Source organism: Amphiprion ocellaris, chromosome 18 (assembly GCF_022539595.1).
Source record: "Amphiprion ocellaris isolate individual 3 ecotype Okinawa chromosome 18, ASM2253959v1, whole genome shotgun sequence".
NCBI classification, from domain to species: Eukaryota; Metazoa; Chordata; class Actinopteri; family Pomacentridae; genus Amphiprion; species Amphiprion ocellaris.
Genome location: NC_072783.1, coordinates 31,978,559 through 32,006,346, shown reverse-complemented (window position 1 = coordinate 32,006,346; position 27,788 = coordinate 31,978,559). Strand labels below are relative to the sequence as shown.

Below are 27,788 nucleotides of genomic sequence, written 5' to 3'. Positions count from 1 at the left end.
CCTTTGTTTCTCAGAAGTTTTTTTATACCATTTTTGATACATTTTGGAGGATTTTTTGATTCTTTTCATTAGATATAACATTATCACGAGCTTTAAGCCACACGTCATAGCCCTCATCAGCAAATGAGAGTTCAACAGATGAGTTAGCAAAAAGCCCACTACATCCACAGGTCCTAAGAGTCTATTCAGTCTAAATAAGTGGAAACACCTGTTTCAATGTGTGCAACCTTCAAAATTACTGACTTGATTACTCTTTAAAGGTCTCACATCGGTCCTCTTTTGAGCAAATTAATGAAATATTTCTCCAGAACGTGTCATTTACTTCTCAAGGTCAAAGATGCTTCATCATTTTAGCCCTGTTTTAAATTGGCTGTTTCAGTATCTCTAGGTTCAAATGTAGCTAAGCTGCTGTGGTCCACACTCTCCTCAGGAAGAAAACTCTCTCTGTCTGTGACTGACAGTGCACAACAAAACAGTTGATCACACTACAGGCATCTTAAAGAATGGAAACATCTACAACCTCCCACCACAAAAACACAATAAAAATGGATTGTCACCATATGGGACCTTTAAATGTTACTCCTCTGCTTCCCATAGCAGTTGCTCTGAATAATTTCAGTCTTGAATACAAATGCACAACATTTAGATAAATGTTTTTAAACGAATGCTTCCGTTTTTTTTTTTTTTTAAATAACCAACATGTAGCTCAAAAAGATCAAACACGAACATTCAACAGTTCAGAGCCTGAAAGATAAATCCACATTTATGCACACACATAAAAGCTGACAGTTTTCTCCTCAACGAGGAGGCCGGATGCTCATTATGCTGGCAAGCTGAGGCTCAAGGAGGAGAGAAAAGGTTCTGGCAGGGGATGAAACACCCCCACCCCAGGCTTCAATTTAGTCGCCTCCAGCACAGCCACTCAGCCAGGTTTGTGTTAACAACAGGAACAGCTGATGCCACCTTTGCTCAAGCAGGGAAAAAGAGCCAGGTCTGTGATTTATGGCTAGGTGAATGGTTCCTACGGAACGCACTGTTTTCAGAATTAAGGCTAAAATTAAAAGCTTCCTCGTGCCATGTGAGAACATCTGGCATTCCTTGTTTAGCTATCTCAACTCAATGTTCTCGCAGTGAAAATAAATCTTGGTACTTAATTACAAATAATGTATATTATTTTTTGACTGGAACTGTCCATCAGGACAGGTGTGACTCAATAATTCAATCAGCATTTTGATAGCAGTGCAACCTATCAGTCAAAGCTCCTAAATTTGTCTGGGCATGGCTGGACAGCATGTGGTACCACAGGGAGGGAGCATGGGGGGGGTTGACCTTTCGTAAAATCCCAAAATTTTAGGAAAAAAAGGTGAGTTATGGTTACATTTTTGGCGTGTCTTATTTTAAATGACACAACTAAGAATATGCTCTTTGAACATTTTGATGCAACTGAAACAAAATGGGAGAAACAATGTCAGACACTCTAGACATTTTCTGTAAATGGGGAAATAAATAGAAAAAATCATCAGTTCTGAGAGCTGAACAGTGAAATGGTGCATGGTAGACAGAATGGATATGTCTTCGACTGTCTTCCACCTTTGACTAAGGTCTTCATTGTGGCTGTGATAATGCTGGAGTGGATTGGATGCTGGAAGCAGGGAATGGAAGCCCTGTGTGGCCCAAAATCTGCTGTGGAAATGGCAGCTGCCCAGACGTTGGAAAATGGAAAGGGTTTCTTGCTGAGTGTTTGCAAATGAACAGGCAAAGCACATTTCAAGGTCTGGAAAACACCTACATGTAGTAGCACTACTTGTGTCCGTCTTTGAGCTGCCATAAAAATAGATTCCAGTGTCAAGAGTGTTTCTGATGGTGAAGCATTTGTCGAAGCAGTGTGCAGCTACACACTTTTAGCTCAGAATTCTGATCAAGCAGAGGTGGACAGATTCTGTCAGTATTTTGTCACATTATTCTAGATTAATTTAATAAGCAGATGAAAAATAACAGCTTTCATAATCAAAAACATATGGCCTTCACAATGGGAAATGCTTTGTCTAGTTTCATTTCACTAAAGGGTATTAATTATTCCTTATGTTAGCAGCTAAAGAAGACTGAGCGACAACATAAGACACTGTTTTGATCCAACATAAAAAGCTTCTGATCAATAATGAAATCATTCTCAGATAACCTAAGACAAAACCAAGACAGAACAGAAAAGTGCTTTTGATTCTATCATTCTTCACAGACCTTTTTATGAGAAAAAATATCTCAAAAGGAGTCTTTTCTTCCTTTTTTTAAACTGGCAAACTGACTGATTTTCTCAATGTCACCTTCCTATTGACATAACGGTATGAGTCTACCGCTGAACAATGAACAAAGAAAAGAGGTAATTCAAATGACGAGAACAGAATATCAAGTTATATGCCCTGTTTTGTCCAACATGGTCAGAGATTAATTAATGCGCGAGAATGTAATACTCAGGTACACAAGTCATTTATTATCGAAGCACATATTAAACTACAGCCGATGATATTCATAGCAGATAACATTAAATGAAATGGACACTTGAGTGTAGCAGTAACCAAGTTTCCAAGGCAACCTGAGCATGTTTAAGCAGCGACCATACAGTACAGCTAGTGAATGTCAAGTTGTCGAAAAAAAAGCAGCTCAAGGTAGAGAAATAGGCAAAAAATTAAAGTTGCAAACGCAGTATCCCATCAGCTTGTCTTGACATAATCTGAACATTAAATTTTAATTCAGGCCAACACTTCAAACAACAAGAAATTTAGATTTCTCCTTCTGTTTTCCCAGCAAATCCGCATTTAACTTCAATGTTTTTTTCTATATAGTGGCTTTACTGAGCTGACATATATAAATAGACTATTTCACTTCTACAACTCAATAAATGTCTCACAGATTTTAATTGTCAGATAGCATCCACTTTATGACCAACAGAGCATGAAAGTATGTAGTGAAACATGTGAAATTACCTTAGTTCCTTAGGATCAAAGACCAGCTTGACATCATTGACAATGGTGGGAATGTACTTCAGTGCAGCACCCTTTATCAAAGGAACAAAAGAAAAATGACAAGATCACTTTCATCTCTGAATCAGCGTAGTCATTTATTGATATTTAATAAGCTACTCCATCCCATATCATGTAATACAGTATTTTCCACAAGTAAGGTATGAAACTGTGCGTTGTATGCAAATAAAACTAAGTGTGTTTTGTGGCTTGATTAAGCTGTCCTCGTTTTCTCTGCACCAACTGTGGGCACCTGAACAGCATGTGTGCTGTTGTAGTCAACAAATTTTGCCTCTGTGGGGCCTGCAAACTAGGACACAACTTAAACAGCCGATGACCAAGAAGAAATACTTTTATGATGAGTTGTGTGTCTGGTGTCATTACTTATCCCAGTCATTCCTGCTCATAATCAACAGCACAGGCTCATATATTCATTGTCAAATGATGAACTAAAGCTCGACCCATGTGAAGCCTTTTCCTGTCTGTCTGTATTAATTTATGGTATTAAGCCTGGCAATAAATAAACTGAGATCAGTGAAGGATCTCTTTGTAACACCCCCTTGATAGATGGAGCCAGATAGGATTTACATTAGCGTATCAATACTATAATAAAATCATCAAGAGCATCCACACAGTGACTGATTACGGAGCCATCCATTAATAATGGGGATGATTAACCAAGCTGACACTTCCATCTCTAACGGACTGTTGCTAAATGCCAGCCAAGGTGGGTTGGTGTGTTTATACAGCATCTGTGCAAATTAGTGTCAGTGCCAGTCTGTCTCATAAAGGTTGACTGGCTATACAGATGTAGCGCAGTGGACGTCACCTGCTACAACCCATGTGTGGTTTATTTGGAAAGCAAATGTTACGATGTGAAATTTCTCTTGTCTGAAGAGCTTGTTTTGAACATCTCTTCACTTTTCCGCAGGGACTAACTTGAGAGCAAAACTGTTTCATTCCCATGCTTTTTCAAGAGTAAAGTCCTGTCATCCACATAAAATTCTGCTTTAATCTACTCTCATCTTATTACATGTTTTTCTTGCTTTAATATGCAAAACTTAACACTTTCACCTGAGACTAAAAACTGGATTTCAAAGATGTTGTTTGGCTTTGATTCCGTTAGCAATCAAATCTCTTTTCTGATACAAACTGAATGTCTTCTTTTCACTTTGTTCTCAGCAACAACTGAACTCCCACTTGTTGTGCAGGGATGTTTTGTGTGAAGTGTCAGTAGAAATGAATCTCCTGGCCCTGCTGGTGTTTGTGCCTCACAGTCAACGGAGGCATCTCTTTGTGTGTGTTTATCAAAGTTTAAGCATGTGCGTGTTTGTGTGTTTATCAAAGCTTTAATATTCATGTGCGCAGGTACGTCCAGATGTTCATCAGGATTCAGGATTTTTTTCAGAGAGCTATAATGGGACCTCTCATTAGCTTCCACCTGTCACAGTGCTTTCACAAGGGTGGATTTGGGAAGAAACCAGGATTCCTCGGTTTCATGCCCGTTCCTCAAGATCAGTTTTTAATTAACTGACAGTAAAGCTAATATCTCACCCAATTACACAGCAACTGACTCCTAATTGACTCCTGAACTTGTGGTATGGTTCAGTGTACACATGGATCTACTGTAGGTGTGCCAAGGTGCATGTACCCTGTGATTATGTTATCTCTAAAAGTAAAGGTGTATGTGAGCGTGTGTGGGGTTTAGAGCGTGGCTGCACAAAATAACAAAAAAACTAATCCTGGGGTGTTTGTCACCTAGCTGGGTTCACTGAACTCCAGGTCAAGGACAATGAAATGCATGAAAAAGAAAGAGTAGGAAGGTAGAAGGAGCAAGGCAGCGAAATAAATACCTTAAGGAGCAGCTAAAGAGCAGAAGGCCAGAGGAGACCCAAACATCAGGACAGTCAAGGTCAGAGTGAAATGCAGGGAGGAAAAACACATATAGAGGTACAGACAAACACAGAACAAACATAGATAAAGTGTGGATGCAAGAAAAATTGGAAAAAGTAGAGCTGCACAAAAATCCTTAATTGCATCAACTCTCATCACTGTTTAATAATCCCAGATACTTTCCAGTCTACTGCCAGGAGTCTAGTTTTGTATAAGTTTCTGTTACTATATATGAATTTTTGTATAGACCTAGAATACAATATAATTGTTAAACCTTTTTGAAATAATTCATGTTTCATTTTTTAAACTAGTTTTAATATTTTAATTGTCAGAACCCTAAAACCTGGGCTTGAAAGGCATGTTGTCTTTTAAAAATTAAAAAATAATTGCAAAAATTGCAGCAATTACAAGAGCCAGAAATGACAAAAAATAGCCGGATTTTAACCTCTCTGGCCTTCGAACTACTCATCTGCTACGTGCGATTCATTGAGTCAACTCAACCAAATCTAAGCTTCAAATCCTAATATTTTGTCAATATCCCTTTATTCTACATGTTGTATTTAGAAACTCCCCAGAGATATTGTTTTCTCTGACCAGATCATGTTAAAAGAAAAAAATCCTGCGCTCATTTACACAACTAAGACACCATCAGCTGTGACCAACAGAGTAATAACAAAAATTTAGAGACTTTTACACTGAATCTGACTGAAATGCAGGTAATGTTTAAACCAGAGCAGATAAGAGAACAGTCCCAAAATCAATTAAAAAGACACTATAGTCACATTTTCAAACAATACTGAGGCCAGATCACAAAGAAATAATATGATATTTTGAGAAAATACCCATCCCATTTTCTCCAGAGTTAAATCGGATCAATACTACTCTCATGTGTGTTTAATAAATGCTGCATGAGGCTACAGCCAGCATATGGTTAGATTACTGAAGCTTAGACTGGAAACAGGAGGGTAACAGATAGCCTGGCTCTGCCCAAATATACCAAAATCTGCTATGAGTACTTCTAAAGCTCAGTTATCCAAATCTTGTTTGTTTAATCTGCTAAAAAAAAAAAAAGCTAAGCATAAAAATGGCAACTTGTGATTTTACAGTGGATTATGTAGCGAATTATATCTTGGCTGTGAGCATAAATAATCCAGTCTAAAACCCCACTTGAAACCGCAACTGCATTTTGTGCAGATTTAATAAAAAAGATAGTATGTCTTTATTAGTATGCTTGAGAAACCCTGGTAAGTGGATTTTATCGCTCATAGTTTCCTATGTTTTATACACAAAAAACTAATGTCAATATTCTCAATGACTCTCAGCAAGAAAGTGAGTATTTAAATGTCTGTAAATACTTAATCAGTTCTTTAATTGTTATAAATATTCCTTTAAATTGAAGATGCTCTCGAATATTCATCTTCATATTTTTTGTGCCGCTCTAACAAGTTCACGTGGAGAGAAATAGAAGGTAAAGATCCAGAAAATCTGCACTGAAAGACATGGAAAAGGTGAAGAAAACAAACAGCATACACAGGACACAGATGCCATCAATGAGAAGAAGGAGTCCTAATGTCTAATAAGCTGCTGCATTAGTTTACATCAAAGAAGACACACGCACGGCCAATTACAGAATATCTCATCCAAAGCTAAGCACACCAGATTTATTTACTATTCACACAGCAGCAGTTATTTACTATTCATACAGCAGAAGCTTTTTCTTGGCACTGAGTTTGAGCGATAGCATGCAGTTGGACTTGTGCAATAATCAGCCTACCTTCACCATGCCAGTGTTCTCTGAATTACTGTTCATCATGTCATTAAAGGATGTGAAAAGGTTCCTCAAGGACTCCATGAAGTCAGCTTCTCCTTTGTTCTCATAGAGCCTGGGAGGAGATGAAGAAGAGAATTACACTGGCAGATGATCACAAGGCTGTTGTTTGTTTCATCCCTGTGTAAACAGCCCCACCTGCACTGGAAATGACAAGAGTTTGATGCTTCCCTGTTAAATCATTAAAAGCAGCCAGCAGAAAGGCCTGTGTGTGTGTTATCAATGCAAATATTCTTGGATCAGAACCACAGACATCACTCTTGCTGCCAGCCAGATTAGCATTTAAAACAACATGACAAGACCCTGAAGCACCTGCCTGCTGCCATGAGGAAACAAAAATCAGAAAAATTAATGATCTATGCTAATGACTCTCCTGGAATGCTATGCAAGACCTGAAAGCAAATGTCATGTTAGGGTTCACTGGCTTTACTTTCTATTCTGTTTGGGGTGTTAAACTACTAATGCCTCTTGTGCTAGTTTGGTTATGTAGAGCAAATGCTGTCCAGAGACTGTAGCAAACCAAAGCCAGTGATCACACAACAACTGCAGAATACACTTCCCCCATTTTCTAAGTACATGGGAACACAAAGCAGGGTTTCCTCCATAATCCCCCAAAAATGCAAATGCTTTTTATCCCACTTGGGGAGCCCACAAATCTCCACAAACTGGTTATTAACTGGAAATGAGCCGTGTTGTACTCACTGCAAAGCAACCAAGTGTTGAGTTGAAGAAATAAAATTGAAGACTTGGGTTTGAAAACACACACTAAAGCAGAGGGAGGCAGGTCAAAGAGCGCTGAAGTGTTTAGATTGCTCCCACTGCATCAGATTTCACTGGCCTTCTTCCAGAGCCGTGGGTTTTGTGGTGCTACAATATCTCACGGGGATGCGGGTATTACATGGTACAGGATAGTCACTGTTGAAGGCTTACAGAAATCATGGGATTAGAGGCATCCGTCTCAGAGATCCCACAACAACAATTACTTAAAGCTGCTGCTCACCTGCAGCACCAAAGAGCTCAGTGAGCTCTGGACAGCCACACCACTCTCAAATCACGGGGGAAACTCTGATTAAGGTGCTCTTCTCCAATTTCATAGAAATGTTCCGCTGGTCTGCACTGAAAAGCCAAACACCTGCTTTCGTAGGCTTGGCACCTTCTTGCCAGAGCCGCATGAGAGATTTCAACAAGCCCAACTTAACAGTTTTGAAGAATTTTAAACTCTAAATCTGACTCAGCAGCAGTGGCCTGACAGAGGTAATACTGGCAACCAACCAGAGAAAGCACTACAACAATGACAAAGGACAAAGCAGCTCTGCTTTAAGTTTGGAGTTTGTTATTTGCAAAAGAAGGCGCTTGGCACACAATGAGAACATGCATAGACCTGAAGGAGCGTGATGCTGCTGTGGGCTGATATATGAGGTAAAGGACAGAGCGTCCTCCAGACGCAGGACACAAAACCAATCAAACTCCGCACACTCAATTAGTCCAGGATCATACATCAGCCCATCAGCCACCAACGGCTTCATTCCATGGCTCTACAACATTATCATCCATTTAACATCCACTCAGCCAAATATAAATACATCCATAGAAATTGCCTCACCCAAATGTTCACTTTTACCAAGCTCAACTATAGTGCACAGCTGTGATGTACAGTGAGGACACAATCAAAGCTGCACACAGCGTTGATTTTATTACCACATAACATGGAAACCAAACTATTACTCAAAGAACAACTTCGGAGGGGACCAATAACCGAGTATTTGGGGCGCATACCACATAAACGTAAATGCTCGGATTCAATTCCCAACTGGGGCTCATTTGCTAACATGAAATTCTTCTGCTCTCCTTCCCTACATTCCCCAACTTTCTCCACTGCCACTATCGAATAAAGGCATGAAAATGTCAAGAGACAAAAAAAAAAAGAACTACAGCAATGCAGAAATGAAAACTGTAAATTTAGAAATATTCACCGTGTCCAAAAGGTACAGATGGTTCATGCTGTATCTGCATTCAGTTCTGTGAAACTCATTTCAAGAGGAGTTTGCTTACACTTCGGTAAAACACTGATGCCGGCTAGATGAATGCAACGATAGTTTTTTCACAACATATGAATGAAAGCAAAAATTATGATGAAGTATTCTATGAGTAATTTCACCAAGACTGCTTTACAACACAGTACAAAAAAACCCAATCATGATCGTGCTTGTTCTAATAAGCTTAGAGTGTGATTATGTGTGTGTATTATGTGTGCATCAGTATGTACTGGTTGAAGAGGACTCTGGAGCGGACGATGAACTTGAAGATGTACTCCAGAGCTTTCATGGCCTTCAGCAGCTGTTCTGTCAGCTTCTCTGCATTGTCCACGTAGTTCTTCAGGACCTTGGTCAGCTTCCTACAAATACAATTACACAGAGTCTAACTTATGAGCTCATCACCAAATGGAACATACTTTGTTTTAAATGTCCTTGGTCTAAATCAACTCACGTGTATGCCAGTGTAGCACTGAAATGCTTTCGAATGTAGGTCTCCAGAACAGGGTTAAAGTGTTGGAACTTTCTGTCGGCTATAAGTCCAATTATGAACACCTGCCAGAAACCAAAGACAAATTCATTAAAATGTAGAGTATATCCCTCAAAATGGAAAACAAAAAAATCCACCCGTCTTACTCAATATACAGAAACAGACTGGCAAATTAAACACAATTGCATTTGAGCAGAAAGCCATTTTCTCTGAATTCTCTTGCCTGCAGATAATCTGGGACATCCGACAACACAATTTCCACCTCCTTTCTATGAAAGAGAAAAGTGCTCTTCTGAGATGCACCCCGTGATGTTAGACAACAGCACGCTGTACAGGACTGAGCCAGACACCTTGTCATGTAATAAATCTAGGATTGACAACAGTGAAGGTTGACAAAATTGTGTAATCTAAATTCTGTGGTAATTTTTTTTTTTTTTGGCCTTCTGTAAAAATCTCCTTGGTGCGTTATCTTCCAGGAAAATAAGACCTTAACTTCAATGAAAATGCAACCCTGGCGCTACAAATTCAGATTTAAATGCAGATCAATGCAGCAGGGAGTCCATTTGAGATGTAGTGTGTCTGCACTTCTCTCTGTAAATTAATTTAGTTGTTCTAAGGCTATTCTATGAGCTTATAAAAACTATTACTATTTTACAACCAAATATATAAGTTATTATACAATTAAATTTTCGTTTGTTTTTTAATTCAGAGTGCTTTAGTACAGAGCCACACAATAAAAATGTGCAAATGTGTGAATAAATCTGGACTACACTGCAGTGTTACAATAAGGTAGATAGGAACCAGTTAAAGCATTTTTCTCCAAACTGTGAAACACACTCAACATTCTTGTGGAGAGGTTGGGTGTGCATATTTTTCCACATATTGTATTAGAAAACATGTCTGCCCCACCACAATGAGGTCGCCTATTCTAGCTATCTATTTTATTATATTACTTATATTCATTTTCGATTGGACACTAACAACGACGATGACAAGGAAACATGCTGATCTGTGAATGTGAGTCCTGCCAAGTATAGAGTGAAGAGTCATCTTTAATGTTTGATAAATATTAGCAAAATAAATGATGACAAACATATTAAGAATTTCATTAATTGCACAAACAGAGGACAGTCTCATTAGACAGTCTAAACACCGGTGACAACTGCAGACTAAGCATTTAGAATGCAATAGGAAAGCTGCATTTTCTTCCACACAGATGTTTCTGGGCTTAAAAAACTAATCATATTTATTTACATTGTGTATTTTACAACAGCAAATGACAAAAAAAGTTGAGCAGATTCAACAGATTCGCATGATTTGAGCCAAGCGATTGAGATGTTTTGTGATTTCAGATTTAATTATGGCATAGATTTATCTTGTGATTAACTTAATTAAAAATGAATGCTTTTATTGCATAAGAGTACATTTCTTCTAGTCTGATGATACATTAACCATCATTTTGATCAACCTTAAAGTAAAAGTGACAATAAAGGTCTAATGATTTTTAATTTATAGAGTTCTGATTAGTGTGGAATAGGTGCAGTTTTATACAAGATATGTACACAGTGCGTAGGCTGAAATGCACAAGAGACCCAATCCTTTCACTACATGCTTACAATCTGGTAGACAAACTCATTAAAATGTGCAAAACTGAATACTACTCCATATATTTGTGCAGAACCCCATAGTACACTAGACAAGATTATGAAATCATTTCTATGATTCTTTGACGGTTTACAGTTCTCCTCAGAAACAAAAGCAAATTGTTTGTTTTCCCTTGCAGTTTCGAGCAACAGCTTAGGACAGAAAACACACAGTTGCATACAAAACAGGTTTTGCTATGGTATCAAAATGGATAACAATGAGAGCAGGCAAGCCCATCGAAAAATGCTTTATCACATGAAATATTTCACAGCCTCTTATATTTGCATCTGAGCAGTAAAAGTGTCCCAAGTGTTTGTTTCCACTGACAGAAACCACTATTATGAATTATGCTCTGCTCTCTGTTACTGCTGGCAGCTCTGCTTACCAAGGCGTCAAACACCAAAGTATCAAAGGTGTCGCTGTCGGAGTTTTCCATCATGATGTTGAAGAGAGCATCCAGAGTGTCTTGTAGAAACTGGAATGACAGACATATGGCATGTTATGGCAGGAGAAGAAGACATGGATATGCAAAGTCTTAGTGCAACAAAACAGCCTAAATCCTCATGGATCTTTTAAATAAACTGAGTAAAAGTGATAATGATTTCTTCTTTTTGGGAAGGACATTTCACATTCAGCTTGTGGCATTAAAGTGATACATGACCTGGCGCCAAATTACTCAATCTGCCGTAGAACAAGACAGAAAAATCCCAACTACAACCACAGATTTTCAAGATAAGCAAGGGTTGATCAAGAAGTTTCAAGACTGTTCATGCTGGGAATTTGCACACTTGTAACATGTGTGCAAATTCTGTCACGAGTGAGGATATCATGTGGCACCACACGATTTACATTATGACCAGTGTTACACACAATTTCACGACAACATGTAAGTGTGATTATGATTGCTCCATTGAGTGCAAATTGGAGTAGAAGAAAACATCACATTCTGTGTCAGTGAGCAGCTGGGAAGAGGAAGCTTTCATGTCAACGGTCATCACTGTTGTTGATAGGTGGGTCTGCAGCCAAACAACAGTGAAAGAATCCACAAGTTCTAAAACCACACAAGGTGCTTCAGGTTAGGAGTACCCCAGGAGAATGCTCCCTGTTTTCTTCAACATTCATGTGGTTGGGCATCAGGAATTGGTCCCCCAGGGCTGGACTGTCAAGGCAGAGTTTTACTGTAACGTCCTGAGGGAAAACATTTGGCACAAATAACCTGAACTGTGACAAGATGCCACGTGAGTGCTCTAATGCACAGAGCAGCAATTACACACAAGTTTTATGGGTCTCTGCAACACAATCCGCACCCCACACCCAGCTTTCTAGGCAGATTTGGCTCTCTATGTCTTCTTCCTCTTCCACTAAATACTATTTAAGTGAAAGGGTCGCTGTTTGGACATAGTTTAGGAGACTTATCGCTCATTGCACAAAGTGCTTAACATGTTTACATCTCAGGACTTCCAGGAAGCACTACAAGCACCACAGAAGCACTGGGAGCAGTGTACTGCTGCACAAAGAGACTACTTCAATGGGAATGGCGGCCAAATTTAAATCAGGTATGGGTTTTGATTGTTAATGTTGTTGTACATGGTAAAATAAGGATGACGCTTGGTGAGATTTTGCACTTTCTACTGCAGCAAGGAAAACTCGGCATAAATACCATACAGTTAGAGCTTGGCATCATCTTGTTTTTGTTAATATTTTTCAAATTTTAAAAAACTAAACTTCAACAACTTATTCTATTTCTAATTGCAAGGCCAAAGTTACTTAAAAAAAAAAAATTCTATTCAACATAAGTGAGTTGATAACCACAATACTGTACTTCACTGCAAAATTCATTACCCTGACGCTGAATATAAATCATTCTAGCATGCTGAATATGAATCCATATAATTTGAGGGGTGGAACCAAATGGCAACAGAACCATTGCTGTGACTGTGCTGCATGCTGCCCTTTACACACTCTTTACAGCTGTTAACATGAGCTAATGTGGTTCTGTTGTATAGACGGCAATAATTTCCCTGTCAGCTGTACCTCCAGAAACACTAACTATATACACCCTTCCTCTCTGGGGGAACATGCTCCATTTACTCAGCCAATTCGAAGGCAATGTGAAAACAGATGTAAAAGTGTTGAAAACAGAGCTATCACTCTATATTGTTCTTGGTCTGTCATCTCTGGATGGATGAGATTCATCAGGTTCTCAATGAGAAAGAAACACAGCATGCACCATGTGGAGCTTAGAGCACAATTCAATGTGGCAGAGGACATACAGCATGGAAAAGATGACAGAGCGGTGACCTGCTCATTCAAAAGCAGTATCACATTAGGGAGATGAAAAACACAACCTCAAAAAACAGTGTTTATCTATCATCTAACATTCGTGCATGGTATCTAATATACACTCACTGCCCACACTAATGTTGATAAATTGTCTTTTAAATGCCAAGATGAAAATGTCACCTAATTGCCCACCGACAGCCTTGAAGCACTTTGGAGAGATTGAATGCTAATGTAGTGGTAATAACAATCACACCCCTGCGGTTTAATGAACTGGTCCAGCTGTGGGTGAGACATCTATCTGGCCTGATCAAATCTGTCTGGGTGAAGGACGTCTTCAGATACACTACAATCTGCCAGGCACCCAACCTGTCCATGCAAAACTTTCTCCGGAGAGCGATTTACTCATCTGCCTCACGCTGAGCACCTAAATGGCCTGTCTATGCTTCTGACAGCAGGTCATCTCCTCCCCTCCTGCAGGCAGAGTTTGTGGTGCTTCCTCCATGCTGGAGACATTTAAAAAAACATGGCAACCTGTTTTCTTTGACAGGCGGTGAAACCATTTGTGAAATCGTTGCCAGCAAGCTGTAACTTTCAAGAATGTTAAGAATTGTTTGTGGCTGAATTGTTTATGTCACCAGCTGTTGAGGTCTTTTTTTTGTGCTCATCTGTATCCAAGCAGAGGAATAAAGTACCTGTTCAAGGATACTAAAATTGCAGGAGAAAGTGAGTTATCATCATAAAGTATGACCAGAGGAAAGACTTTTGCACTCTCACCTTCACTACCTCCCCACCTTCCACCTTCATCAGCTGACAAAGGTTCTGCTGTAGGAGGCTGGTGTTGGAACGCCATTTCAGCAGGCCCAGTAGGTCAACTGGAAATTAAAAAAACAAAGAAAAAACAACACATTACCTCAAAGCACAGCATTCATCTGGTCAATTATAATAGAGTGTGAAGGCAACGTGAGAATCTGCAAGAAATGACAATAAAGGGCGAGCATATGAATTTAATGAGCGCTGGGGCCAGACATTTGTTGGAGAAGCACCCCTTCGTATTCACGTCGGCTTGTAAATTTCCAAAATACAGTGTTAGTGATTTTATTAGATCTCTCAGTTTAATCAGGAAAATGAATTTAGGCACAAGAGGATGAGTCACGATGTGATTAATCACGCTCAAGGGAGCCCTTGCTCAGACCACCTTTGGCAGATTATCAAATTGGGAGCTTAAAAAACACATTTGTGTCGATTTGTTAAGGATGTGTTTATGCTAGCCCTGTGGCCATCAATCGACCATCTTTCAAGCATTTCAAGCCAGGTGGTTACTCAGAAATTCCTACGATATCAGTCAGTATAGAAGCCAAATTAGCATCAAGATCTGTGTCAGTGACTGGGAATAGCATTCAGCCTGTGAAAGCAGGTTTCTAATGTGTTTTGTGCAGTGCCTAAAAAAAACCCAGGTGATGTCATCTGTGTCATCTTGTGTTAAGCGTTGAGGCTGCAAATAAACCGGCATTAACGAAAGGATGAGGCATACACAGGGCAAGGTCAGGGAGGATATACAGTAGATGTGTAAGTGGGAAATGTAGGATTTTGCCTTTTTGGAGTTTGACCCACACTAGAGACTAAAGGTCAGAGTATCTCTGCCGCCGCTGCATAAACACAGACCAACACTTTTTAATCTCGTAAGCTCCCAACAATGTGAAAGTGCAATATTAAATCACTAAAATAGCCTTAGTACATCAGTCAGTGCAGCACGGCAATTAATATTCAATTTCACTTAATAGCTGGTTCTTTCCTGATCGATGATTCTTGTTATTTTGTCTGTCCACATATATATAATGCTAACAGAAAAAAAGAGCAAATACTGACCTCAAAGAAATCAAGAGTGCTACTACATACAATACTTACCATTTACCAGTTATTTCATTTTCCTACCCTTTTAATTCTCTCAAATTAATCAAATAATCTTCACATATATAGTCCTGTGCAGATGCAAGGCAGCAAGAGAAAGTATGCTCATGGTGGCCTGCCGAGAAAACCCTGCCTGACTCAACAGCATCACTTTGGCCTTCTTGGGATCCTCGCGGCTTCCTCGCTCCGTTCGCCACGTCTGATTGGCTAACAGAAAGTCAGTCAAGCATGGTGACACAGTGATGGATGCCCATCATCCGTTAATCTGACAACCAGTCAGGGTTCAGTCACAATATCACGTCTTAACTACCAGGGATCGCCCTCCCCAGGGGGATATGGATTTGGAAATTGACGGTTTAGCACCTCACGGAGACTAATGGAGTAAAATGAGGACAAATCATCAGGCAGTTTGGTCCCACTGCATCAGTGCTGTTGGAGGTCAAACTGTGAGGAGCACATGGGACAGTAAGGCACAGTGTGAGGGAAATCAGGGTTCCTCAGAGTGCCTTCAACAAATAACATCTGCTTGAGAATGGATGCCACTGCAGGCAGCCAAATTTGAAAGATTCTACAAAACTGGCAGACGGAGAGTGGTGGAATAATTAATTCTGAGAAAATAGGTTACATTGTCACTGCACAACTGAAATGCAAAAGATTTCGCATAATCATTTGAATGTTTGTTTGCAGCACATCTTGCCTGACAAAATAATTTTGTTCACATTTCGAAGCAAACAAAACTACTAAGTAGACGTAATAGCTTGTTCTTTCTTTCCTAATAGTAACAACCTTGTATGTGGTTATAAAGTTTAAAAGTGCAAGCCTTTCAAACACAGTGATGTAAAAGCAGCTTCACACGAATCCCTGACTTTAAAACTCTGTTTTCTTTCCAGCCAAGGTAGGAACAGTATGTTAATATCTTTCACTGGGACAGAATATCTCCCAGCTCTGCTGTCATTATATCTCTGCTTCTCCTCCAGCCTCCATTTAGTGGAGCACACTGCGAATACCCAGGGAAGAGCCAGCAGCCACTTCACACAAGCGTCCTGCGCTGGGGGACCGCCTGCATAAATCGAGCTTAATTAAAAAGAGCGTTTCATCTCAGATGTGGGGATCAGCGACGAGGTGTCATGTGTATGAAGCAGGCAGTTTGCTGCAAGGGGCATTCAAGTGCTCTTTCTGTCCCCTTTGCTTGACTATGTTTTCCTCTTGTGAGCTTCCAGTTAGTCTTGAGGTGAATATGAATTGACTCGATCATTAAAAAGTCATTATAATTTAATGTGTTTATTATTTTTGTAATTGACAAATATCTATATAGAGCATATTATGCTTAAAAAGTAGTAAAATGGCCCAGAGCACAAGGTGACATCTTCATGTGGCTTGTTCCATCCAACCAACAGTCTTGATTTCAGCTGTAGAAAAACTGCAGTAAGTCAGTTAAAGAATTAAAATATATTTATTTCAGTATAAATTCTGCAGAAAATTTTGAAAGACTAAGTTTGACCGACATTGCAACTGAGCTACCTAACCCACTGGGAGGTTTGAAAGGCGTGCTATTTTTTAAAAAGCCAAAATTGCATAATTCATTCAACTTTCCTATGCTCTTTGAACTAATCATTTACAACTTTCGGTTTTGTCTGGAAAAAATCTAAGCTAAAAATCTAGATATTTAATCAAAATCACTTTTCTACACACTCATTTAAAAATGAACTGTTTGCGTCGCCAGATTCTGTAAAAGACTACTTATCTGCCAAAAATTCTGAGATTTTTTGGTTGAAGTGGGCTGAACTGCAAGCAGTCTTCACACAGAGCAGAAATTAAAGTATGGAAACAAATTAAAATATCTATAGGGACCACAGTCACTATTAAGTTTGAAGTATTAGGCACTTGAAAAAATGTTGCACGTTAATTCCAGTTTCTATTTTCAGTGGTACCGAGCTATTGTCTTGGCTTTTTCATTATTTATGACATTAGAACTTTTTTCTTTGCCTACTATCTAATTGTCGTCATGGTTTTGCTGTTTCCATAGAGGCGTAAGACTTTATACTGCTGAGAAAAATGAGCCCACAGTGGGCAAAAATGTGCCAAGAGCAGAAGAAACACCCAGAAACTGATTGTGATTCAGCGAGTTAAAGAGCTATGAAGTTTTAATAAAGCCGCCTGATTCTGACACAGCTGGAAATACATTAGCTCTGTGTTGCTTTATTAAAAGAACTTAAACCTTTTCCTTAAGCTTTTGCATGGGATGACATATTCTGTGAGACACACACACACCTTTGTGTTTAATCTAACTCAATGTGCACCGACGAGGCCATCTGATCCCAAAGCACCTATTGGCGCCTTGCAAATTACCAGCACAAGTGCCAGGTACATATCAGCAGTGGAGCTGTTTTGTGGGACACACACACCATTACTCTCACACTAGGAAAAAGAGAATGCAGAGCAATGAAGGCAAGGTGGACAAATGGGGTCAGACAAAGGCGCTGATTGATATCGTCTTGTATGCTGCGTACTACCCATCTACATAAGAGATGAGACAGCAGTTTGAGCTACTAACATTACTCCTCTGCCTGGTGTAATCAGTGTGGGCAGACTCTCCGTCTGTAACAGAGCCTGCTCTTTCATTGACATCGCCACCCCCGAGCAGAGTAGGAGGGCATGCACAACTGTGTTTAAATGACAACTTATACCGCAGACTAAACTTAATAACCCTCAAAGGGAACATTACTGTAACAACAAGCAACGCCCCCTTCTTTCACACATTATATGCAGAAACACTGACAACAAAATTCTCCCCTTGTCCCAGAGTGACCTCATTACTGGGGCTTTATGAGTGTTTGTTGTGCATGCTATCAGGGGCACATCCAGGAGAGTCGCAACAGAGAATTTGCTTTTTTTCCTCCCATGGACGTCTTTATGTGACAGCAAAGATTTATCACAAGGTCGCATAAGGCCTCAGCATTAGAGCGGCTGCTGGTAGAGGGAAGGTTTCTACTGAAGACTAATGGAGACAAATCGAGGAAAATAAATCAAGATCAGCAAACATATGTTTGGTTTTTGTTGGAATCATAAAACAAGGAGCTGCTCCTTAACTGAAAGAGACACAAATTTTTGCAACTCCAACACTCATATAATATGAGCAGAGATACGAAAGTTTTCATCCTCAGATGCTGCATTCATCAAATTCACATTTCCAGACTTGTAGAAGTTTTGGTTTATCACAACTTTTTCAAGTTTGGGATATTCTACCTCTCAGAAAAATAAGATTTGACTTTGTAATGTAATTGCTTAAATCTAGGAAGGCAGCAACATTTCTGAAATATCTGAATAAGACAATCATACTGATTTCAAACAAACCTCTAGGTTGGCCAAAATATCTGGAAATGAAAATTGGGAACCATTACTATTGAAAGTGACACCCCATAGTTTAAAGAATACCACCTGGTTTAATTTACTGTTCTATACTGTTTTTTGTGTAAGTATAGTTTCTGAGTGTTTTCTGCTCCTGTCATGTGTTTTCTTACTGTGGGCTCGCTTTTAACATTCATAGTTGTGCCCAGGAGCTTGGACTTTATAGTACAAATTGGTTATTTCTGGGAATTTATTAATAAGGCATGAGGAATAAAGTGATGTAAAAAAAAATATCGCTTTTTAAAAAATTTGGTTAACTTTTCTCAGTGGTCCCAGGACCATTAGAAAGTTGAAAATACATCATTTCTTTATGTTTTATCACTTAAAGACTGATAAATAGTGTCACTTCTGTGTTTTCATGTGCTTTTAAAAAGCTGGCTAAACTGCTGGCTTGTTTACAACCTATTTTATTAAGTTCTTTGCCCGTCAAGTTTGCTACAGCGATACTATAACAATCCCTGACTTCTCATTTTGGTGAATAACGTTCACATGACTAATATAAAAATAAGGATCAAAATGAGGACAAAGTGATAATAATTTTTAAAAAAAAAGAATTTAAAGAAGATTTTGTTTTATTTAATAGATCACGAGTTGTTGATGTCCTTCTGCCTTATTTTACTTAAATGTAAGGCCACATGTTCCTGAAAGGAGGATTTAAAGCTTCAAATGGATTATATCATATTTAACAGCTAAAGAAAGAGAAAAGTGGTGCGTAGTGATTTGTTTTACAGACCGACTCAAGGATTATTCAAAGGATTGTGGACCACACACATCAATTTGCTTAAACAGTTTACAGCATTTCAGCTCACTCTGCCCTTGCTTGACTATTTAAAATTGTCTTTGTGTTGCCATGAATAAAAACATAAGGGCGTGATGAACTCCTTATTCAAACAGGGCGTTGCTCTGGGCCAGTAAAACAATTAATTTCAATTCCAGTCAAAGTTAGCCTGCGGTGAATGTGTTACTTCTTCATTCTCACTCACTCTTCAGACTGTGGACAAAAACACTGAGAGGAAGGAGGAAGCTTTCATTTTGGCTCTAATTAAAATGGTGACTCAGTCCTGCATACCAAAAAAACAAAGAAGCACAACACATCAAGAGACCAGGAAACCAAAGCAGACATTTAGGATGGTTCTGTTTAGAGTAACTGTGAAATCAGAGCTAGAAGCGTTCGACTGCTCACACATAGTAGAGCAGCTTTTCACACAACCCACACTGAGAAAACCACAATGTTACGAACACAGTCTGGAAATACGGACATGTCCAACGGGGTTTACACTGATGTCTGCAAGGATTTATAAACATGCATAAAGGCTGGTGTGAACGCAAGATGCCAAAATCCTTAATCCATGAGCCACAGGGATGAGATGGGGATTTCCTTAGCTTAATAAGTGTAGATCTTGTCAGTACCTGCCAGATTATGTCAGACTGACAGAAGTAAACACAGCAGGAAAGTCAGTTGGTCAGTAGAGATGGACTGAAACTGGACAACTGAGACATACGGAGAGGTGAGGAAAAGGAAGCAAGTTGGAGGGGCAGAGGAGACCCTTTGCAAGTTTCCAGTATATATGTGGACATGTGTAAGGAATGGGCAGAAGAAAAGTCGAGGCTTCAGGGTTGATTTTAAAATAGTATATGGTTGTTGCACATTAATCGATTTTTTGCAATTAATAATTTAACCGATTAAAAATGTATTAACTGATAAGGCAGAAAATGAAGGGCGTGCATGTCAGAGAAAGTATCGTAGACTAGCGGTTTATTTAGTTGTACCACCAGGTGGAGCCTGTTACTGTGTACTGTAGCAACTAGGGGAATCAGTCACTTACACTTCCATCAATTCCATGTTGGCAAGCAGAGAGCATTGTTGGAATTTAGCTAGTCAAGTGCAACCATGAGAAAGTCTCCTGTGACACTAAATGACTTCTGGTCAGTGCTCTCATATTTTCAGTGTGTAAATTTAACATCAGTGCAAAAAAATTTACCATTTTATTGATACAGACGAGCCAACTGTATCAAGTAATATGCATGTGTATCTCACATAACCACATTAATGATATAGATTCTCTACTGGGTTCATGATGTTTTACTAAGCTGAATCCTATTAGGTGACAACTGATTAATAAAGCTTCAGACTAGTGCATACATAACCTTTTTGTTTGTTAAAGTCAAGAGGCTGTGGCCCAAAGCTGCTTTCAAAATCCACCATCTACCTGGCAAAACTAGAGTGAAAATCTATTTTTCTTTGGTGAGAGCTCTTTTTTATGGGGAAATGTGAAAATGACTGCTTCATAACAGCATATTTTTCCTCAAGCTGGAATTACGATTGTCTGGGTTGCACAAAAGCAAAAATAAACTAGTCGTTGGGAAGAATTCACGTCATCTTCTTCTTTACTTGTATATATTAGAGGTGTATGACACACATACTAGGAAGTGTCACAACAGACTGCAAAGAAAACTAAGAAGAATCAGGCCACAAAATCTATTTCAAACCGGTATAAACAAACAACATCCATGAAGAATTAAAGCACTTTAAAAAAAAAAACAGAATGATCAGTATAGTTCATGCAGTTCTCCATATTTATTAGAAGATCAGCTGTGCCAGTTCCATGTTGAAAAGTCTAGAAAACTGAAACTAAGAAAACTTTGCAAATCGATGTCATATCAATCAGCTTTCATGACACGCAAGTTTTGGAGGTTTGCACATCTGTTCCTGTCTGCAAAGCCTTTACAACCAACCAACAACACACACATCACTGTTGAGGCTCAGGTGTTTTGCCACAGAAGCATAATTCCAACTTCCGAAATGGGGCTCTTTGTAGAGGAAAAAGATTAAAAAAAACAGCAGAATGGGAAAAGGTACAAAAGTTAATTGCAATATGGAGGCTATTACCATTCTGTGTGAGCTTAGTGGAGCAGACCAGGGTGGAGATCTGGAAGGAGTCCTTGCTGATAATGCAGGTGCCCAGGTTATGGGTGCTTTTCCCCGTAGTGGAGTAGCCCTTCTCTTCCAGCTCCAGCTTGGTGGAAGGCAGGTTCAGGTACAGAGATGAGTCTTCCAGCTTCTTTGCTTCTGCCTGGTTTTCCAGGGTAAGACTCAAGTCAGCTTATTGGTATAAAGCCATATCTGATGTTTATCTTGTGACAAAGTGTTCTATTGCTGTGGGTGTTGGAAAAAAGTCAATTTCCGAGGGCATATTATCACCAAATCATTTTTTTTTCTGCCAGCTGTTGCATGTGTGAGTGCTTAAAGTCTTTGCCAAACAGCAATCATGACTGACAATGGCAAAACAAAAAAAAATAACAGAAAGAAAAATCTAATAGGGGGGACTTTATTCCCACATGAACTTTTTAATTAACATAAATGGGCACCATAGCACAAAGGTATCATTATGCGAGGGATTTTAATTGGAAAGCAATTTCATCCCATTGTGGGGGCTGATAGCGCACCGACTGCACAATTTTCAATAGAAGGTAGTGTAGGCCAGATATTATCATGTCAGTTCCTAATAAGATAAGCCAGTTTTTCACCTACAGATTATATCATGGTCATGTCACGAGGAGCGTGGGCCAGTTTGACAGGTAGGCAGCCAGCAACAAAGGAACCAGGACAAAACACACTGACTTCTGGCTGTGCTAAGAGATATTTTTACACTTACCTTGTACACAATGAGATCATGCTCACCATCCCGCAGAGTCGTCCCATCATACCTCATTAGCTTCACAAAAGACAAGGCAAATATCTTCTCTGATTTGTCTTTGGCTGTGGAAAGGGAGAGAGGTAAAACAGAATGGAGGAAGTGATGATGGTTATTGTTGCTTGCATTTCATACTGACAGTTATATATATATACACACATTTGTTTTCTGTCCATATTTCCAGACTAACAGACTGAATCTTTCAATATATAGGACATTATAATATATAAATTTGAGCTATATGCATCTTCAGGAAATCTTCAGGAAATCAGATTCCTTCGCAGTGAGCCATGCAGCATTGCTGACTTCACAACAAGTCATTAAGAAACTAGCAGACTGATAAAATAGATAATCCCAAATGCTAATCTCAGCACTGCAGGCCCTGAGTCAGCTCCTGATTTGGCACAAGAATCTACTGTTCCCTTCTGATGTCTTTATTAATGCATGACTGTATCTGTGCATGAATTGTTTATTTTTTTACTGAAATGAGGCAGATGCACACAGACTGTTCAGACCAATGATGCATAGGTGTGAATGAACTGTGCACGGTAAACAGCAAAAACAGTGGCATGTGCAATGACAGAAATAGTTCAAACACAGGTTATCATATTCAGCTCTTGAAAATTGATGTGGTTATTATATGTTAAAATGTGCCATTTTTAAAACTCATGTTTTCTCATTTAAAAGGGGAAAGGTATTATTCAAGCAACAAGGCTTGGATTAAGGTATCTTGTGTCCACTTGCTGTTAGCATATGAATAAACACGTGAACTTGATCTCATAGCTGCAGCTGTGAACAATCCCACAGGGGTGAAGAAAAGATGTTACTTTTGTGTACGTGCACACACATGTGTGACTGTTTGGGAGCGTAGAGAGGAAGCACTGCATAAACAAGGAAGAGAGTTATGACTTTGTCCTGTAACCAAGCATTTGGATAGGCCGACATATATCATCATCGCGGATCAACAAGCTCAAATTTACGTGCAGGGAGACGTGATTCATCAAAGTATATCTCGCATTCTATCTGCATAAATCCCCTCATTGGTTTGCTGCCTGCAACCTCGCCGGTGAATAACTGCTGGGCAGAGAGGAACCAGTGGAGGGAAAACACTGTACGCATGCCACACAGTATTACCAAATGTATTAATGACTTCCTAAGGACAGAAAAGAGCCCAAAACTCTAGATTTGTGGGAAAAAGGTCACTTTGAGGACAGAGCTACTTTTTTCACACTAATCAAAGTCACGTTCGGTGGAAGTTCTGCAGACTTCTACCTCTAAGGTGGGCTGTCACTTTAAATTTATGTTGAGTGTACTGTGCTACATTTTAAAGCCCACCCTCTACCCTTCTCACCGGGTAGTGCTGTAATGACAGATGAAACCCAAGTGAAAAGATGGTGGGGATCTTGTACAGCCAAGGCAGCATCTGTGATAGCGGTCATCAGTCTGATGAGGCCTGACAATGTTGGAGTGGTAGCTTGATGCACTGTGTTAGAGCTGGCCTAATTCTGGACCAGGGGGCTGAGAAACTGAGCACATGAGCTGCACTAGTGGTCTTGATGAGCAGCTCTGTCACTCTGTGCTTCTACTTAAAGTTCAGCTCTAGCTAGGAGCACAGTGGAGGAAGAAGGAAGGATGCAGGGAGATGACAGCAGAGGCATAACAACTCAAAATCCTGGCAGACCATCTCAGCACTGCTGTTCATCAGAAACACATCACATGTAGAGAGGTTATAGATTTCATTATTTTTCCAGGACAGTGCTTCACCCATAGAATGAAAATATTACTTAAGCTACTCTGATAGCTGCATTGTGCCTTTCTAGGAATAATATAATGGAGTGACTTATCATAGAACAGCTAATGAACATGTTTACAAACCCTCTAATAAACCAGGGGCCTGTGCTGTGAAACAAGTTCAACATAGCAATGATATATTTTCCCTTTCTGGGTTCATTAAGCCCAGAAACCACAGTCATTCCAAACAGTGACATGAAGTTGACTCAACCTCATTTTTTCAAATCTAGTCACATGATGGCACCAGATGGCCAAACATGCAGAGGTCTAAAGCTGCATATCTCACAAAAAGAACAAACGACAATTCTAAATCAATATGAGACACCTAAAAATATAGCTAACAGGCTAAAAAAGAGCATGGTTGCTGTAGCCAAAGCCAGAAAGGAGAGCTGGCAAAAAAAAACTGATGACTGTGTGAATGTGCAAGTAAACAAGAAATAATGTTAGAAGGTAAAAGTAGATCTGACTATAATTACACTTTGTATTGCATTAACCCTCTAAGCCCAAGAACCTGCCATCTGGGTGTAAAGGCACGTCTTTAAAAATGAAACTATTATAGATAGAAACTATAAAGACAGGTAGAATAATTGGATTTTGAGTTTTTAAGCAGTCTTTGAACGAATCACAAGTGATGTTTTGTTTGGTTGAGAAAATGTAATCTTAAAATCATGAATGATAGTTCATCACAATCACTTCAGTATACTGTCTCATTTAAAGTAACTGTCGAAAATAACTCTTTGCTCTAACCAGATTTTATGTTAAAAAGAAAAAAAGTTTTTTTTTTACTGGGTTGAACTGCAGGCTGTGTCTATCATTAGCAGATAGGAGGAAATAGAAGTAGAGTAGTATAATTTGTATAGTATGAGTCACCACTGTTTTTGGACACTTCGTAACATATGTAATCAAACAAATTGAACTTTTGTTTTCTCTTTTTATATGGTTTATGGCATTATAACTTCTCTTTGTTTTTAGCCATGCTTGTGTAGTTTCCATAGAGGTACAGGACTTTATATTGCAGTAAAACATGAGCCCACAGGGAGTAAAAATGAGACATGAGCAGAAATCGCCTCATCAAATTAAATTATTATCACATATTGCTTGGATGTATTCTTAAAACATGTAAGACAATTTCAGACGTTTTCTTTCAGCTGTTGCCCTGGCAGCATTAAACAGTCCTGGGGGCAAGTAAAGAACTAATAAAAAAAAAAAAAAAGATAATTAAAACCAGGAAGTAGACTTACTCTAATATCTTGCCAAGATCAACAAATACAAGGCTGTTAACCTTTAATCAGAGTCGGTTTTGGGAATATATGTTAGGTGAGCAGCATATATGTCCATACCTATGTTCCCCAGTAGGAAGTGAATCAGCATTATGTTTCTCAAAACCCAGGAGTAAACCTGTAGTTACCTCACTAGCTTCAAATCTATGGTAAGAGTGTTTCTGTGATGGCACTAGGAAACATCCTAGTTTCAAAAACATACATTAAGTACTATTCTGCCTTTGAAAACAGTCAGGTATTAAGTGAGATGAAAGGTTAACTGACACAGCGACAGGAAGGATAAATTGCATCAGCAGGCACTCTTGTCTTCTATTACTGGTGATGAAATTGAGAGGTTAAACCTAGCAAATCTAACTGTAATTTTTTCTATGCTATCTGCAAGCAGTCAGAAGTGGTTTCCCCTTTAACTACTGAGGAAATTCAGTCAGTGTAATAAACAGGAATGTGACCACGACACTTGACCTGATGTAACCTGATGTCTTTACATTGTATATAGCCTCATTTAGAGGGAAATTCAAGGCATGCAGCACCCCAAATCCAAAATAAATCAGCCATTACACCTTTTAAACATGTCTCTCTAGTTGTAATTATCTGCGACAGGTTGAAGTTTGACAGCATCAGGATGCATCCGCAGTCCCAGAGTCACTTGAGGTGAGCCAGTTTCTAAAGTAACCGTTACAGCAAGATAACAGCAAGTCAGAGTTTCAAAGGCGCGCCTCGTAACAGCATTAGTCTCCAGAGGAGCAAGGTGCGGAGCATGACAAGAAGGCTCTCCAAGTGGATTATAAGCCAGCACTGAGCTCTCAGACCTGGCAATTGCCTCCAAACCACCTGTATGTTGGTGAAAAGCAAACAAAGCCAGAGGATTTTGAAATACAGGATGACAGCAGTTGCAGATTAGGGAGAAGGTATACTAACTTGTGCAGATATCCCTCAAGTTCTTTGCATTCCGTGCCATGTGAATTGATCTTTTTGTTTATATACGCCTGTCATTGCTTCTCTTACCCTCCAAAAACCATATTCCCTGTACCGGGCCTGCTGCTGCAGCGTCAGGCCTGGCCATGTGGCAGGCAGATGGGACAGCAAGACTGCCAGAACCAGGCTTCCCTGCCCTTTACACCCCCAAAATTAAAAAGGATGTTAAAAAACAGAAGGACAAACAACACTGGGCACATTCAGCTAGTCATTGGTCCCAATAAACAAATGAGTCCCCTCAGGCATTTTTCACTTCCCAGCTGTAGTCGCTGACAAGCCACTCCATGATGCTGCTTTTGTGCAAGGGGCAGACTAATACCTCCGATTAATGTGACAAAGGGTGAGCTTCAAAGTATTTATCACTGTGCGACACATCTGCTTGGATTGGACATCTTCCATTATATTTGCTGTGGACAGAGTAGCAGCCAATTGTGCAGGTGGTCATCTGCAAAACTGATTATTCACAGACTGACATTTATACTCACAGTCCTGTGACGAGCGGTGGCGAAAGGTGAAACGCAAGTGGCTCCGGTTCACATCTTCAATAGGAATAGCAACCTGAGATAAGGGAGAGAACGGGACAGAGTGACGTCCACACTCACAAAGCAGGTTCTTAGAGACAGATTATGACACATAAATTACAGATGTTCACACTGCACAGAAATGAACTGTAACTGAAGGCAAGAAACATTATCATGATACAAAGCAAAAGAAGTGCATGTAAGTTGTAGTAAATGAGGTAAACCTGCCCTTAAGTGTCATGGATCAATACCTTGTAATTTTTATACATTTCTGCATGAACACTTAAAAAAATGTATTTTTCTACATGCTTTAAAATTCACCGCTGCTCTTTAGTTAAAGCTAAAATATTCACCAAACACAACTAGCTTCTGCTACTGGCGATAAAAACCTGTGTTGTAATTCTCAAATAAATTTGAGAACAACAAGACGTGATATGGCAGGCGAGACAAAAATAGGGATAAGAAGGAAAGAAATAGTAAAGGGGTAGTGCAGGCAGAGACACACCTTTATTGTTTCAAACCAGCGAGGTTGCTTTACTTGGTAGTAGATAACAGACTTGTACTCATTAATCCCGTCATCTCCAGCTCCAGGGAAGATCACATTCTAGATAAAAAGAAAGAAAACACATAGTAATTAGGTTATCACACAGTGGAACTGGTTATCTGGCTATGCTGTCTTAGCTTTAAGTTCATTTAAAGGTGCGAAGTCGTAAAATACAGTCCAACATCTTAAACTCAGGTTCTGAATTTTACTGGAATAATGTCGACAGATTTGTTTTTAGAGCACAATCACAGATCCAAATCTGGCCACTGCTGGAGGCAATGGCATTAGAAAGAAATGCAATCTTGCTGCCTACACATAGTACCAGTAATAGAATCAATACTTGGGTTTTGAGACTGATTATAGGTTTGGCACTGTGCATTTAGGCAGTATTCCAACAGAATTTAATGCTCAGGACAAGTACCTCCTAAAAGTACAATTTGTAGCTAAAGAAAACAACAATAACTACAAAATGGCAAGA

The 27,788-nt window shown here is 39.3% G+C and overlaps 1 protein-coding gene across 3 annotated transcripts in view; it reads right to left on the bottom strand.

Annotated features, from left to right (window-relative positions):
• The window catches only part of dock1 (dedicator of cytokinesis 1), a 187,648-nt gene that overhangs the window by 120,023 nt on the left and 39,837 nt on the right, over nt 1-27,788 (bottom strand). For all 3 annotated transcript variants that reach the window (XM_023271467.3, XM_023271476.3, XM_055004433.1), the window contains exons 15-24: nt 27,272-27,370; nt 26,731-26,803; nt 22,161-22,264; nt 21,395-21,578; nt 13,963-14,060; nt 11,291-11,380; nt 9,226-9,326; nt 9,005-9,133; nt 6,685-6,793; nt 2,982-3,052 (exon numbers count right to left, since the gene is read on the bottom strand). In XM_023271467.3, the coding sequence (XP_023127235.2) occupies nt 2,982-3,052; nt 6,685-6,793; nt 9,005-9,133; nt 9,226-9,326; nt 11,291-11,380; nt 13,963-14,060; nt 21,395-21,578; nt 22,161-22,264; nt 26,731-26,803; nt 27,272-27,370 (1,058 nt within the window). The remainder of the gene's footprint in view (nt 1-2,981; nt 3,053-6,684; nt 6,794-9,004; nt 9,134-9,225; nt 9,327-11,290; nt 11,381-13,962; nt 14,061-21,394; nt 21,579-22,160; nt 22,265-26,730; nt 26,804-27,271; nt 27,371-27,788) is intronic.